The following is a 15,809-nucleotide window of genomic DNA, read 5'->3' as shown; positions in this document are numbered from 1 at the left end:
TTTGCATATGCATATACTTATACTCCTTCATAAAATGAGAGTCACTTTAAAAAGAAACGTTGGCAAGTGATTGAAAGGTTTCAGTCAAAAACGCAGAGGCTTCCACATGAGGTGCAGTCACAAATTTAGGCCACCACTCAACCAGTAAGGTTCCTCTGCTGTCTACTGCAACTTCTCAATTTCCTGACTAAATAACACCAGTGAGTTTTCACACCTTGGCTTTCCTCCCTATTGAATTCTGTCTGATATGTTGTGTTTTCTATCCCACAGGTCAGAATTCTATCATACACCTTAGCACCTCTGAGAGACTCTCTAAATCCCAATCCAAGTTCTCAAAGGTGAGCACCCAACTCCATCGCACTTTAGGAACCAAAAAAAAAACAAAATAAAAACAAAAACAAAAAACAACAATAAAAGAAACCCCACAGTGTGTGTTTGTGTGTGTGTGTTTGTGTGTGTGTAGGAGCAGGAGGTGCATATCTTAGCACCAAGGAGGTTCTTATTAAATAATTTTTTATTAATTCAAAAGGAATTGCTGGCTTTTTCAGAAGACACAATCTCTGAGAAATTTAAGTGAGAGCTAACAAATGAAAAAAAAAAGTTTTAAAAAAATTCAGTTATTTAAAAATAACTATTCAAAATGATCCCTTACTACATTTTATATTTTAAAGAACCTTCAAAATAATACAAAATAAGTGCTAAGAAAATGTCATAAATCCAGGTTTAAATGCTTGACTTTAAAATGAGGAGACAAACTTCTAACCAGTAGAAAGGTAATTCTTGAACCAGTTGATGTCGAATTAACCTAACGTAGAAATTACTGAGATCCCTGTTAATGCCTGTAAATGACAAAATTATTTGTGTTCTAGCTCAAAGGTTATATTTCAGTGCTGTTACAGGACTTTTTACTTTAAAAGTAAGACACTGGTTTTGTTTCCTGAGATACAGACCATACATCAGACTATCACATTGCAAGTGTCCCATAAAAAAGACGAGAAGGGTTATAAACTGGGAGCTATTCATATATCTACAAATATTTCAGAAGCAACTCCCTCCCATGATGTGTTAAAAAGACATCATAAAAGCCCTTTCTAACCCATTAAAATTTCAAGTCCTTTTTTTTAAAAATAACTATTCAAAATGATCCCTTTTGATATAAATGATTTTATAATGATTTTATTTATATAAAATGTAAATGATTTTAAATGAATAGAAATGATTTTATATTTTAAAGAACCTTCAAAATAATAAAAAATAAGTGCTAAGAAAATGTAATAAGTATGAGAACTATGAATGAATGTTATATATATATACATATATATACACACACACACATATATACATACATGTAGCGAGCAATAATATATAATAGATACTTACTGGTTCCCTAAGTAGGCCAAAGCAAAAAAAAAAAAATCAGACCAATAATTACATTTCCACATTATTCCACAAGATGTCAGCATGTAACTGAATATCCTCAATAGTGGTTATGGTGGTTAAGGTGGTGGTAACAGTGGGGTGTGTGTGAGTGGTGCAGGGGTCTTCATGAAAAATAGAACAATAGAAAACCTCTTATCTCACAATATAAAATTCTAACTTAATTCAAAAATAAATTTTCATAAACATTTCATTATTTTACATCCAGTTTTTAATAGATTTTTAGAGCAATTTGCAGATATTGATTTTTTTAATTTAAAAATATGATTTGATTTTCTTTTTTCCAACATCTTTCTAAATTTTTCTTATCAGTCAAATACGAACCTTTATTTACTGAAGTCTAGAATGATTGCTGGGCATGAAAGAAACACTGACCTACTTGTCTCTCTGTTTTTCTCCATGTTACAGATAGAAAAAAATTGAAGAAAAATCATCAGAAAACTCAGAACGCATTGAACATTCAGTGAGCACTTGGAGGATTTTTGTATGTGTGTATTCTGACATGTGGGTATGAGGGGAATGTGGAGACATCACAGTCTTCTTCTCTTCCTTTGTTCCCCATTAACAGCTCATATGCTGAGTCACACACATACCTGAGCAATTATCAATACTGTTTCTCAGTACAGTAGAAAATATTGTTATCATTATTAATGTCCTTCATATATTAGTGATCCCAGAAACTATAAATCTATAGAACGTTGTTCCAAAAGTTTCCCTGGAACTCTTTCTTACATGCCTATTAAATAAAATCCAGACATCTATATACATATACATCTTCACATTTTTCTTACATCATTTGTATTCTTATCTTGTTTTTCATATTTTTCTCGATCGTGAGTCATTTTCTTCAGCAATTTCTTCCTGGCTTTTTTCTCTTTTTTCTGCTTTTCAGTGTTCAGTTTTCTCAGTTGGCTGAGAATAAATTGCGGAATCTATGGAGAGATGAAATTAAGATTAGAGAGGAAAATGGAAAAGGGCCATGTTAAACAACAAAAAAGTACTTTTTTAATTAAAAAAGATAAAAAAGATAAAGGTTTTGTCTCTTTGACGAATCTACATATATATATTCGTCTCTGATGAATCTACATATATATACACATATATGTATATATATATTTACTATTCAGTGGGCTGGAGCGATAGCACAGTGGTAGGGCGTTTGCCATGCATGTGGCCGGCCGGACTGACCCATATTCAATTCCTCCGCCCCTCTCGGAGAGCCGCGCAAGCTACCAAGTATATCTCGCCCACACGACAAAGCCTATCAAGCTACCCATGACATATTCTATATGCCAAACACAGTAACAAGTCTCACAGTGGAGACGTTAGTGGACCTGCTCAAACAAATCGATGAACAATGGAAGGACTGTGCTACTGTGCTGTGCTATACTATTCAATATACCTGTAGCTCATTGCATTTGTTTATTCATTTTCCAGCAGTACAGGGCAACTCTTAGCCACCACCCCAAAAGACACTTGAAGTTCCAGGTCATAGGCTGAAATTCAAAATTATTGTAGCCACTGGCCATGTCACATATGTAAATATAGGAGACTGGACAGAGTTATATCAGGAATCAGGATATTGCCTATTGGTCCCTTTAGTGGTCACTGGCCTACAACATAGACTCTAACTAACCCTATGTCCCAGCGATAGCACAGCGGTAGGGCGTTTGCCTTGCATGCAGTGACCCTATGAACCACTTAATTCTCTGTCAAATAAGAGGAAAAAAAACCCTCACCAATAAACAGCAGCTGACAGAAACCTAGCAATAATCTAAGAAAAAATGATTCAGAGAAAACACATTAGCAGAATTAAAAAACAATTAGTGGGGTAGGCAGTACCAGGGATAGGATCAGGTCTCACACATACAAGGTAAATGCTTTACCACTGAACCCCATTCCCACCACAAACCAGGATCCTTGAAAAGCTACCCAAGTGACAATCTGAAACACTGCAGGCATTTTGAAAACTGGGGTTAGACAAATTGACATTAACCTTTAATCATTTCTAGTCACCTCTCCCAATTGCTTTTCTTAAAAAAAAATAGGGAACATAACAATAAAAAGACTTCAGAATTTAGAGAGCAAGGCTTATTAACAGCACTTCAAGTATATATACTTACTGTCCAGATAATTTCTTGATATTTAATCAATAAGTGCATGACATTAGCTGTGCCAGCTGCCATTCCAAATTCTTGCTGTTCATTGGACTTTAATCCCCATGTGTGACTCATGAAGAGATTGGGGGCCATGACCATTGCCACATTCATTACTGTCATCTTATTTTTCTCTCTCTTATCTATTACTCTTTGAAGAAATTCAAGCAGGGCCTGAAACAAAAAAGATTTTAAGATTACTGTTGTATGGGGAGCTAAGAGATGAAATCACAATAGAATGTGGAATATTTAAATAAACTACACATAACCAGAGTCTGCTTTATCGATTCATCCAAAAGAATTTGTTGTCAAGCTTCTCCACTAGGTTAACACACTCCCAGGTGGTAATTTGTTTTTACTAAGAACCACGGTGCTAGAAAATGAGACTGAGAGGTCTCACATCTGAAGGAGGTAGTGAGGGAGGAAGGGAGAAATAATCTGATTCTAGCCTACTGGAGCCATGAAACACTGAAAAGCGGCTTAAAATATCACCAAATATACACTTGCTTCAAGAAGCACTGTACAAAATTTATCTCAAGGAATTTTATTGAGTCCTTTTTAAAGGCTCATTCATCCCCAGTTTCATTTGTTAAGGAACTCAATAGTTGACTGACATGAAATCTGAAATGAATGGGGATTGTGCTGAGAGGAATGGAGAATGGAGACCCAATTTTTTAATTAAAATAAGTGAATGAAAAGGAACTTTTTATCAGCATAGACTAGATTATGTTCAGTTTGATACCACCCACTTTCTGCCTCTAATGCCAACATCTCACACAACCTCTCAGCCTACTCTCCACAAAATCCACCGTAGCTTAGAATACCTGCCTCTTATAATACTTGTTTTTAAGCTTTCTTTGGGCATTTTTCTTAATTTTGGTCTATGAAAATAATAACTATATAGACATCCAGTGTTCATTATTCATGAGACATTGTTTTAAACACACCACAGAGAAAATTGCATTTAATCATCTCTGGAGATAACACAATTATCCTCATTTTACAGGTGAGAAAGTAGTGGTGACTGATTGACAGCGGTCATGTAGCTAGCAAATGATGGGGGGAAAATTAATTATAGGTCTGTTTGACTTTAGTTTCTTCACTCTTAACTGAAAACCATGCTTTTATGTTTTGTCTAAAAATTCCTACCCGGAAACATCAACTAAACTATATCATAGAGGAGAAAGGAAAAAAAAAAACATAACCTGTCTTTCTCAGAGGACTTCAAGGGGGTGAGAAAAGGTAAGGACTTCTTAGAAGTACTAACAAGTTGATTTTGGAATCAAATTTAGCTGCTAGCTAGCTATGTAGATGGTAACGATTTGAAACAAAGGCATAGTCTATATATCAAAAAGTGAGATTTATATATGCAATTTTTCAGTACAGTGCCCAGGAAGTTAAACTGATATCATTACTAAAATTCTACAAAAGTAACGCCTCTTTCAATGAGGTTAAAAAATTAGTGAGCTTTGAAAAAATACTTACTTTTGCTCAAGACCAGAATAATTATTTGGGATTCATATATCTATTTACAGACATGTATTATAGAGATTAGGTAAGAAACCATTTTAACTATTGTGCAAATATACTATAATGTTATTCAAAATATTGCTATTAAAATACTAGGAATATCTACCCTATAGATAAGAAATTAATAAAATGTTAGTCTTACACTTGCTTAAAAAATCATCTGCAAATGCATTTTCTTTTTATTTGAATAGGAAGCAGAATTTTTTGAAAAACTAGTTTTGGTCCCATTAGTCACCAACTGGCTGAAAAGGTAAACCTATTGGTATCTCAGCTATTTATGGCTATTCTGCTGCTAGATGAGAATATGGTCTCCTAACCTGCCAGTACTAAGTGAAAAAATTATCTTCCTAAATCTACCAAAGTGATAAACAAGTGCCAATAATAGCATTAATCTGTCAACCATGTCAAAGGTAGGTGTGATCATTGTTTCAAACATGCAATATTTGAAAATTAAAAACAAATACCAGTTACATCTTTGCCAGTGGCACCTGTCACATTAGACTCAGGTCAGAAAGTGAAATTTAATATGGTGTCTCTAAAACTTACATGAACTGTAGAAACTGTTCACATCACACAAGTCCAATTTGCTCTAACTAGCAACTGAAGATGGGACACTGACACCAGGAAAAAGGAAGAAATAAAGAAAGGAAGGAAGGAAGGAAGGAAGGAAGGAAGGAAGGAAGGAAGGAAGGAAGGAAGGAAGGAAGGAATGTTGTGTGTTTGGGTTCCTGAAATTCCTTAGTGATGGAGTTTCTCTTATTTTTTGTAAGTTTGAATATAAATGGCTTGGGGCTAGAGTGATATGGGTAGGGCGTTTGTCATGCACGCGGCCAACCTAGGTTCAATTCCCAGCATCCCATATGGTCCCCTGAGCACCACCAGTAGTAATTTCTGAGTGCATGAGCCTGGAGTAACCTCTGTGCATCGCCGGGTGTGACCCAAAAAGCAAATAAATAAATAAATAAATGGCTTATTATCTTGCATATATAAAATACTGATTTCAACTTTTCTATTATAATTCTTGCTTGAAACCTTCACTAGAACTGCCTAAAAGGCTGGGGCCTGAGAGTCAGTACAGTGGGTAGAGCGCTTGCCTTACATGTGGCTGATCAGGTTCAATCCCTGGTAGTCTATATGCTCCCCAGAACACTGCCAGAAGTAATTCCTGAATGCAGAGCCTGTAGTAACCCCTGAGCACTTCCAGGTAAGGCGCCCAAACAAACAAAAAAGAACAACTTAAAAAGTTACAGGAAATTAAGTAAATTAGCTGTTTGTAATTTTCCCAGGTTTTTTTTTAATGCAAAATAATGTTTTCACCTTAATTCAAAGTATGATCTCTTAACAACTCTAAAACAAAATGAACATTTTAATAAAAAGTGCTCAGAGTATCTCTGGAACTTTGAGGATAATCAGTTCTAGACCAGCCTTACCCATGGGTAACCGTACTGAAATAAACATTTCCTCTTTCAACCCTATGAAATTATTTAAAGACAGGCTTATTTGTAATTAAAATAGGTCTATTGATTGCTGCAGCCTGTGGTGAACTAGGTGACCTTACAGACAGGGTCCTCTAACCAAATAAGAAAAAGACATACCCCATATTACTATCAGGTTGTGACACCCTTTGTCCTGGGAATTGTTGGCAGAGGACAGACTGGACAGTAGTCCCTATGCTGTCCCTGCTTCAGCACCATACACCTGGTCACATAGTAACACATAAGGTTTAAACAGAACTCATGATAGACTTGGCCTCTATGTTAAAACAAATCAAAACATGCAAAGGAGTGTGATCATTCTATGTCTGGCGCTCCTACTCTTATTCATTTTGCTCAGTACAATAATATTCAGTCCCATCCATGTATCAGAAAGTTTCAGGAGTTCATTTTTTCCCTAATAGTTGTATAGTATTCTATTGTGTACATGTACCATAGCTTCTTTATCTATTTGTCTGTTCTTGGGTATTTAGGTTGTTTCCAACTTTTGACTACTGTGAATAACGCTGTAAAAACATAGGAGTACAGACGCCTTTTCTGAATTGTGTTTTTGGGGCCGTTAGGCTATATTCCCAGGAGCAGAATTACTGGGCCTTGTGGAAACTTAAGAAATGAAGGCCAGAGGGACTGGTCCCTAGCAGAATGTTTGCCACAATGGAGGGAGGGTAGTTAGGTAAGGGAAGGCATATCTCTTGTGACCATGATGTGACCATGATGGTGGGAAATGATCACTCTGGGAAAGAAATGGATACTGAAAGGAGGTAAAGTGACATGCATGACACACTTTCAGTAACAGGTCTACAAGAAAAAAAGAAAATGAAAAGTGTATGCCATAGAGGCAGGTTGGGGGCTGGAGGGAAACTGGGGACACTAGTGGAGGGAAGTAGACACTGGTGAAGAGATGGGTGCTCAAACATTGTCCAACTTAAACTTAATTATGAGCCATTTTTCTATCCCATGGCAATTTAATAGCTTTTGAAAAAATAAAACAAGTTGCTGCCTTCACTGCTATTCATTTGACAGTGAAGCAAGAGGGTTGTTCTCCCCCTGCCCTCAACTTAGTAATCAGAATGACCCTTGTGAGTTCTTCTATTAGAATGTAATGTTTTTATTCCCCTAATCCTCCCTACTGCCTCTTCTATTAAAGTTGGGTATTAAGATTCATTCCATGGATAGGAAAGGACTATTACTCATCCAATTTCAGTTCAAGGAGTCCTAATGAGGCTTGGGAAAAACTGTTCAATATTAACCAACAGGTGGTTTCTTTTTCTTAATATACTTCATTTTAATTGAAAGACATGTAGGGAATGAATTATTCAAAGGTTCCTCCTTTATCTGTAAAAACTTAAGCCATAATGAAAGTATTCTGTTATATATGCATAAATATATTAAACATTTATATGTGTTATAAACATATTATAATATTTGTGTATATGTTGATTTACACATCTATTTATTGATTTTATTTATTGATTTGTTTGGTTTTGGGGCCGTTTCTGGTGATGCTCAAGATTTTTTCTTTTTTTTATTATTATTATTAGTGAAACACCATGAGGTACAGTTATAGATTTGCAATTTTTTGTGCTTGGGTTTCGATTATACAATGATCAAATACCCATCCTTCTACCAGTGCCCATTTTCCACCACCATGGTTAATATTCCCCCACCCCCATCCCCCGCATCCCACCCTGCCTCTGTGGCAGGGCAATCCCTTGTGTTCTCTCTCTCCTTTTGGGTGTTCTGGTCTGCAAAAGAGGCATTGAGTGGCAAACATGTTCAGTCCATAGTCTACTTTCGACATGGTGATGCTCAAGATTTAATCCTGGATCTGCACTCAGGAATTATCTCTGGTGGTGTACAGAGGGACGAAATCCCTGCATATGCAAGGCCAGTGCCTTATCCTCTACTATCTAGAGTCCCTAAATCAGATATCCTGTTTTCACTTTTCATTTTACAAAAGTGTATTGTTTAAATTTTACAATATTTTAATAGTTAAGATATTCAACATACAACTTATTCAATAAAGGTTTCCCATTCAAAAATAAATCAATGTGTTACACCCTAAAAATTACTATAAAAGTCTTATTACTTATAATAGATGGCATTAAATCATACTATTACTATACAAAATCACTTTAAAATGATGACATAAATCAGAAACTTAAGGTATAAAATACCTTAGAGAAATAACTAAAATTTTTTCAGTTGGTTAATCTCTTAGCTAACCAAATATTCTGAAATCATCATGATTTATTATTTCAAGCTCTACTGATTTAAACTATACACACTTTGGGAAACTCTAGGTTATGTTTGATGAGTCTAGCTTTTTAGTTTCTTTTTAATATTAACTTTTAAAACCTTAGTACTATAAACATATTAAAGAAAATTTGGAAATGGTAGGAAATTAGAAGAAAGACACAAAAAATTCACGTTTCCATAAGAAATAAACTCCAATATTGGGGTAGAAAAATATTTTAGTAAAAATATAAAAACATAGGTAAAATAGCAGAAATCCAAAACCAACATTTAATTCTTGAACCCAGCTGTAGAAAGCAAATCACTTCACAATGCTTTTTCAGCATGTCTGATTTGGGGGGTAAACTCTAAATAATAGTGGTGAATCTTTTATTGAAACAATGAATCTAATCAAAGCAGATAGAGTGTTAACTAGAATTCATCTGCCTCACAGGGACGGGGAGGGGTGGGGGGTGGGGCTTTATTGGGGTTCTTCATGGTAAAAAATAAGTATTGGTAAAGGGAAATGTGTTTGATATTTGCATGACTGAGACCTAAACCTGAAAGCTTTGTAACCTTTCCCACAGTGATTCAATATATATATATATATATATATATATATATATATATATATAAACAAGGTGCATTCTCTTATTTGGGGGCAGAGGCCCACATATCTGCCTGTTGTGAAATTTCTTTTTTATGGTGCACATTCTCCATCTGAGAATTCACTGCAGCTCTACTTGATTTGTGTCCCTTTCTCCACTTTGTGTGCAAAACTCTCATTCTCTCCCCTCATCTTCTAAATAAACTTATCTTCAAAAAACCAAAAGTAAGACTTAGTCATATTAATACCACAACTAACCTAGCAAATAAATTAGCGAACTACTAAAGCCCGTTTCTTACCCTCTGCCCTTCTTAAAAACATTTCTTTTCTTTATATAGACTTCTACTAACATTTCCATGACAAACATCCAATGTTTTGCCACAAATAATGAAAAGTGACTTTGCTTGGTTCTAAGGATTATTTAATGTAAATGAAGCCAGCTGACCTTCAGTGTGTCCCTGTTTGAATCAGGCAGGAGAATGACAAGCAGGTTCAAGGCCTGTAGCTGCTGGTTCCTGGTTGGCAGATCTGCAAACAGATTAAACAGAGCTGAAATCTAACTCTTGAGTGAACCAGTTCCCTTTCCTTTCTTATTACAGTTATCGAAGAAAAAAAAAGTTATTTGGCATAAACATCTTTGAGAAATGCAAGATACAACGGCTGAGCAGCGCTTCTTGGTGCAAGTGTGTTTGTGGGGGAGAGGGAGAAGCAGCTGTTGCTTTAGAACTTCCTCTCTCCGAATGCTCACTTCCAACTGTGATCAGATGACGCACAGCCTTATGTTTGCAGACACACAACAGTGCTTTGGAAATACGTTTCACTTCGGTGTGACAATTACTCCCCCAATAAAGAAATACAGAAGATTGCCCCCCCCCTACTCCTGTGATATGGCAATGAAAGTACATCAGTGAAATTTGATTTTTTTTTCTGTGGGAAGTGAACAAACTACAGGGTGTATGAGTCCATCGGTCCCAGAAGGAATGTGTAAAACAGAACTTGGAACACAAGAGATATTTGGTAAATATTTGTGGAATAACTTAGAAAAATAACCAGCAATGAAGACTCAAAGTAGCATCTTATTATCACAAACTCATCTTCAGCAGCCTATTTACCATTTAAGCAATACTCAAGGGTACTGGAAATCACTCCTGTATTTGTTTTTCAGTACATATTTTGGTTCTGTAGTTGACATTCAAGGGGCAAAAGTGAAATAGCAGACCAAACATTTTCAAACCCCAAGTCTGATTTCAGTCACGTCTTCTCTAGAAATTCTGGAAGGCAGTAGGTTAACTACTCTATTGCTAACATTGCTGAACCCAAGAAATTCTGAAGTAATAACCTGAAATGACTCATGAGAAACATCTCAAAACTGCATGCTTTAAGAGAAGTCTAGAACAGTTTTGAATGATCTTATGATTTATCATTATCATTCATTGTGCCCTGTTTTATTCTCAAAAGCACCCAATTTGGAAATTAAAATAGCACTGTCCTCCCATTGTTCATAGATTTGCTCAAGCCAGCACCAGTAACATCTCTATTGTGCAACTAGTTGTTACCTGGTTTTTGCATATAGGATATGCCATGGGGAGCTTTCCAGGCTCTGTCTGTGGGTGGGATACTCTCAGTAGGTTTTTGGGCTTTCTGAGAGGGACAGTGGAATCAAACCTAGTTTGGCTGCATGCAAGGAAAATGCCTTACCTGCTGTACTATCGCTCCAGCTGGAAATTAAAGTATGGTCAGTAAAATGTGGTTAATACACTTTTCCTTCTTCAGTAGCTTCTATGAGTAAATGAGAAATTATGACAATACACAAACCTCCTAAGATCTCTGTATTCACTAGAAAGGAATTTAGAACTATATAAGGCATTCGTTTGGAGTCAACCCAAGACCACAAAATGGCATAAGATTGTTGCCCTCCACCAATAAGACAGCCAAGTGATTTCTTCCATGTTTCTGCATGACAATTTCATATTTTTAAAGAAATAATTGTAGTCTCTGCCACATCTTTTTGTGCCTTTATGATAACTGTTAATCCACAGCTTCTCCAGTAAGTGTTGCTTTTAACACTTGGCAAGAAAAATCTATCAGAGATCTTATATGACTCATTGTAGTAGAAAATATATATGAATTTTCCAGGTTTCTAGAATAAAATATATTGAATTGCTTAAAGGCCATGTAATTAATCTGTATTTGAGGAGAACAGTGTGTTATCTATTTACTCAGATACATATATTTATGAAGGAAATGTGGCATTTGAGTATCCACAGACATCAGTGAGTCAATATGTCCCTCTAAATATAGCTGGTTATTGCCTTTGTAGTGCAAAATGACTATTAATGTGGGTGGCACCAGTACAAAGAGTGCCTCAAAGAAGGATGGCACTTACTCTGGACAGTCTGGAAGGCTCTGAGATATTCAACACTAAGTAGCGGCTGGGGCAGCTCCCGGATGAAGTGCTTTAGCAGGCTGGCTGCGTCATGTTGTTTGACACTTTCCCAATTAAAAGTCCCTTCATAAAACTTTGCTTCCAGTTCTTGGCAGAGATTCTGAAAGGCAAAAAAGAAAAAAAGCTACCAGTAAATGCATATATATCCTCCTGAGAATGTGATACAATTCTCACTTTGTCAGAGATTCTACTCTTCAAAAGAGATATCTGAAAGCATTAATGACCAACACAACTCCTACCATCCCAATTGGACTTTGCCAATGAAAAACTGTGCCTAAATTCCACCACCCCCAAATTTTTAAAAAAGTAATTCTTCTACTCCACAAGGCTCTCCATAAACATTAAGCAGTATAAACTTAGTAAGGTAACAAGAGGCCCAGGTCCACATCTCCTGAACCTCTGCTTCCTCCTCCACCTTTCAGATATGATTAATATCCTGGCTGACATCTCCACAGGTGCACTTCTACAGCCTCTATGCTAAACCTCTACCATATCAACAGATGCAGTTCCACATCTGCTGAACCACGAATCCATGTATGCAGTCATGGCACAGTTCTACTCATCAAATCTTACATTTCTCACAATTATACTTCTTGTCTCTGGGTGAAGCCCTGCAGAGAAGGAAAAGATCATCTACCAGCATAATCCCTCAGCAATTCTGGAGATGAAAGGAGGAGGCTGCTAGCTACAGAGATTTACCCTTAGCACAGCAGGAGAACATCAAACCCAATGAAAAGGATGGAACGAAGCCCACCAACCTCAATGAGCAAACAAGATAACACAGAAGACTCAACCAGCACCAACAAGCTCTGTAAATTCTCAGAGAATGACTTTCAGTGACACCATGTTGAGAATGTTTAATGAGCTCAAGGAAATAATGGCACAGATAGCAAAGCACAAGAAAGTATGCGAGTGGAAATGAGATAACTAGGAGTTACAAGAGTTACAGAAATGAAGAATATAGTAGGTAAAATAGAAAGCTCAATAGAAGGTTTGAGCAGCAAAATAATAGCACCTAAGGAAGAGACCAAGGAGCTCCAAGATGAGATGGAGGGAACCTGTAGAAAAATTGGAAGATGGAAAAATGGTCTGAAAATAAATGATTAACACAGAAGAGAACTATGGAATGAGATCAAAAGGAGCAATAGAAGAATCATAGGAGTCCCTGAACAACAGGAAGGGGGATAAAATACTTACATAAATAAGAGATAAGAATTTCTCAGAATTAAGGAATACAGACACTCTCTGATACAAGAGGCCTAGCGGTTCCCAGTGAAAACAGATACAAATAGAAAAACTCAAAGTCACATTCAACAGAAGAGCCTTACATACAAAGGAAAGTATTTAAGATTTACAGCAGATCTAACAAATGAGACTCTACAATCCAGAAGAGAATGGAGGGATGTAGTACACAAATTCATTTCAATGAAATGAACACAACACCAAGAACACACTATCCAGCTAAACCAATGTTCAGATTTGACAGAAGGAATCGGAACAGTCAATAGCTTAGGGAATTCATAGACCTGAAACCAGTTTTACAAGAAGTATTCAAGATGTTACTCTAAAAGATAAGACAAACTTCTCAGCACTTGCACTGAGTATGGCATTCACTCATGGCACTTATAGTTTTCCTCTACTAGATTAAGAAAATATTATTTACTCCTAGCTTACTAAGGAATTTTTCACATTTTCAAAAATGAATTACTGCTCATTTATACTGTGTGTTCTATGTCTCGTCAGGTATTTTTTTATAACCATTGATTTTTATTTCAATATTTTTATTAATGTATATACTTAAAAATTGTCTGCAGTATCTTTTTAACATACACTATTCCCTTTCCTACCCTTAAACATATTCTCTCCTTAAAATGTTCTTAATTGTCCTCACTCTTACTAAATTTAAAACTTGTAGGAATTACCTATTTTATGTGAGCTTTGTAAATGTATTTAGCACATGATTATAAAATTAATTTTACCACATATACAAGTAAAATATGCTTTTTAAAAAAATTGTATTTTATCAACTTATCACTGATTTACAATCCTGTGGAATTTCAGAAGTTTAGCTCTATTCTTCTATAAATTTGTAGATATCACCACCTCCACAATAAATTAAAAAGAAAAAGATCTCTCATATGTGGGATAAACAAAAAACATAGTAAGGGAATAACAACTGGTCAAAGTAATCAAAGTGAAGATTTTGTCTATAGAATGAGCTTATTTGGAGCGGGGGCTAAAAGGAGCCACTGACATACTGGTAGAGTGAAGCGGATTCTCTGCTATGGTACTGGAATGGTGTATGCATAAAAAATACAATTACTCAATAAAAAATGGTTAAAGATGAAATAAAATACAGGCTTAATTAAAATAAAAGTTAAATGGCGTTTCCCTTTGTGGGGTGGGACTTGACTTAGATACTATGATTTTCATTCAATAAATCACTAGAAAACAAGTTTATATTTTAAATTCCTCGGAAGTATGTTACACAACAAAACGCATAATCAATCTCTGGATCTAAAGCTAAGACTACCTCGGATGAGTCACTTATGCGAAACAGAAAACCAAAGCTTATAGCAAATGAAGCATGAAAATGCATCAATATAGGCAGTAAGTAACATAGCCATCCTTCTGGCAGCTGCAGAAAAGAGCTTGAGCCCATGTTGAATTGGAAATACCTAATTCATTTACCTCAAGGACTCTAAAATATTTGCCAGACAAATTATCATCAATAAATCAATTTAGTTTCATAATGACTATTTTCCATGTGATTTGTCACCATGGCATAAATCTTAGTATGATGGAATTCTTTCCAAATTCCTGTCACTGATTTCTATTATTTGCAGCTTTTCCCCACAAGAACACTCTTTGGTTTTTCAGGAAAAGTAAATTTATTGCACTTTTCTCCCAAACAACTTCATCCCCTGTCCTAATTATTTCTTTGAAAACTGGTAAAACTCATAGTTAAATAAATGGGGAGATAGAGAAGGAGAGAGAGCATGAAAACTCAAGGGAGGAAAAAGAAGGAAAGAGTGGGACTCAGAGAGAGAAAAGGAGTGATGTAGGGAAGAGGGAGAAAGAGGAAAAAAGGAGGTGAAAAAGAAATTAAGGAAAAGGAATAAGGAGGTTAAAAGCACAAAATATTTTCATGTGGAAAGAGGGAAAAAGATACAAAATTTTCTGCATAGTATTTTAAAATTATAAAGAAACAGCTGCTGATAAATTTGGTATGTGACTACAGTCTAGGAGTTTAAATAGTCAAGTCTACTTACTTGGCCTCCTTAGAATTTACCTTTAGGTCAATTGTCCTTCCAGCCTTCTGGAACAAGGTAAACTGCACATTATATTCACTACACATTCTGTTTATGACTCTTCTAAGTTGGCCACCACATTCTGCTCTGAATATTGAACTAAAAATTATATACTTGTTGATATAGGTAATAGGAAGTCCTACAATCTGTTTCTAAGGGATTTTTTTCTCTGTACGGAAATGAATTTCTCAATAAAACTCATCTTGAAATCACACTCAATGTCTATAACTGTGTCCAATACAAAGTGGTGACTTTGCCATAGGTTTTCTCAAAAGAAATAAGACAATAACAGCTTATTAAATTAAAAGGAACAAGAAAAAATTTGCATGGGTCTCTGTGTACCAGACACACAACCCAAGGGACACAAGCTGAATGAAATGTGTCGTTAGGGTGTATCAGGTTACTAGAATCTGAATAAACTGAGATTATGATGTAGTGGAAGCAAAGTAGGCCGAAATTCATCCCCTCCATGGAGGAAATTTATCAAAATAAGCATGAGTAGCCAAATGAGGAATCTATGACTGGAGGAATTCAGTTCTGGAGGTGTCACAGCTACGATTAGAGTTGTAAAACATCCGTATAGAATAGGTCTTA

The 15,809-nt window shown here is 35.8% G+C and overlaps 1 protein-coding gene across 2 annotated transcripts in view; it reads right to left on the bottom strand.

Annotated features, from left to right (window-relative positions):
* The window catches only part of ARHGAP18 (Rho GTPase activating protein 18), a 223,219-nt gene that overhangs the window by 21,458 nt on the left and 185,952 nt on the right, over positions 1 to 15,809 (bottom strand). For both annotated transcript variants that reach the window (XM_056126016.1, XM_056126015.1), the window contains exons 9-12: positions 11,845 to 12,004; positions 9,904 to 9,986; positions 3,561 to 3,767; positions 2,229 to 2,369 (exon numbers count right to left, since the gene is read on the bottom strand). In XM_056126016.1, the coding sequence (XP_055981991.1) occupies positions 2,229 to 2,369; positions 3,561 to 3,767; positions 9,904 to 9,986; positions 11,845 to 12,004 (591 nt within the window). The remainder of the gene's footprint in view (positions 1 to 2,228; positions 2,370 to 3,560; positions 3,768 to 9,903; positions 9,987 to 11,844; positions 12,005 to 15,809) is intronic.

This window comes from Sorex fumeus, unplaced genomic scaffold, assembly GCF_029834395.1.
Source record: "Sorex fumeus unplaced genomic scaffold, SorFum_2.1 ptg000061l, whole genome shotgun sequence".
In the NCBI taxonomy this organism is placed as follows: domain Eukaryota; kingdom Metazoa; phylum Chordata; class Mammalia; order Eulipotyphla; family Soricidae; genus Sorex; species Sorex fumeus.
The sequence above is the reverse complement of the archived record's forward strand: the minus strand, read 5'-3'. Positions and strand labels throughout refer to the sequence as shown.